The following is a 386-nucleotide window of genomic DNA, read 5'->3' as shown; positions in this document are numbered from 1 at the left end:
CTCCAGAGAGAGCCTTTGAGGCAGGACTAACAGAAGGGCTTTCTTGGGGCAAGAGAAGTGGAGGGAATCCTCTCCGACCTGGCAAGACCCAACGGAGACCCCCAAACAGAACGCAGCGACCAGGGTCAAGAGCGGGGAGGCCAGGGGCCTCCAGGGGCCCTTCCCAGGTTCCCAACTCACCGATGCCAAGCCCGACAACCAGGCGGCCGGCGCAAAATGAAGGATAAAATATAACATGATCATATCAATAGATTCAGAAATAGCACTTAACAAAGTATAACATGAATTTATGATAAAAATTCTCAGCAAAGTGGGAATAGAGGGATCATTCCTCAACATAATAAAAGCCATATGAGACAGACCTATAGCCAACCTCCTGCTCCATC

General features: G+C 49.7%; 1 protein-coding gene across 1 annotated transcript in view; it reads right to left on the bottom strand.

Annotated features, from left to right (window-relative positions):
- SLC2A13 (solute carrier family 2 (facilitated glucose transporter), member 13) overlaps positions 1-214 on the bottom strand; it is a gene marked incomplete at its 5' end in the record, with an annotated part of 220,276 nt that extends 220,062 nt beyond the window's left edge. The window contains one exon of the mRNA XM_006767836.2: positions 181-214. Coding sequence (XP_006767899.1) covers positions 181-214 — 34 coding nt within the window. The remainder of the gene's footprint in view (positions 1-180) is intronic.
- Between the last annotated feature and the right edge of the window lie 172 nt (positions 215-386).

The sequence above is a fragment of the Myotis davidii genome, unplaced genomic scaffold (assembly GCF_000327345.1).
Source record: "Myotis davidii unplaced genomic scaffold, ASM32734v1 scaffold902, whole genome shotgun sequence".
Classification (NCBI taxonomy): Eukaryota; Metazoa; Chordata; class Mammalia; order Chiroptera; family Vespertilionidae; genus Myotis; species Myotis davidii.
Note: the sequence above shows the minus strand (reverse complement) of the source record. Positions and strands in the feature narration are given on the sequence as shown.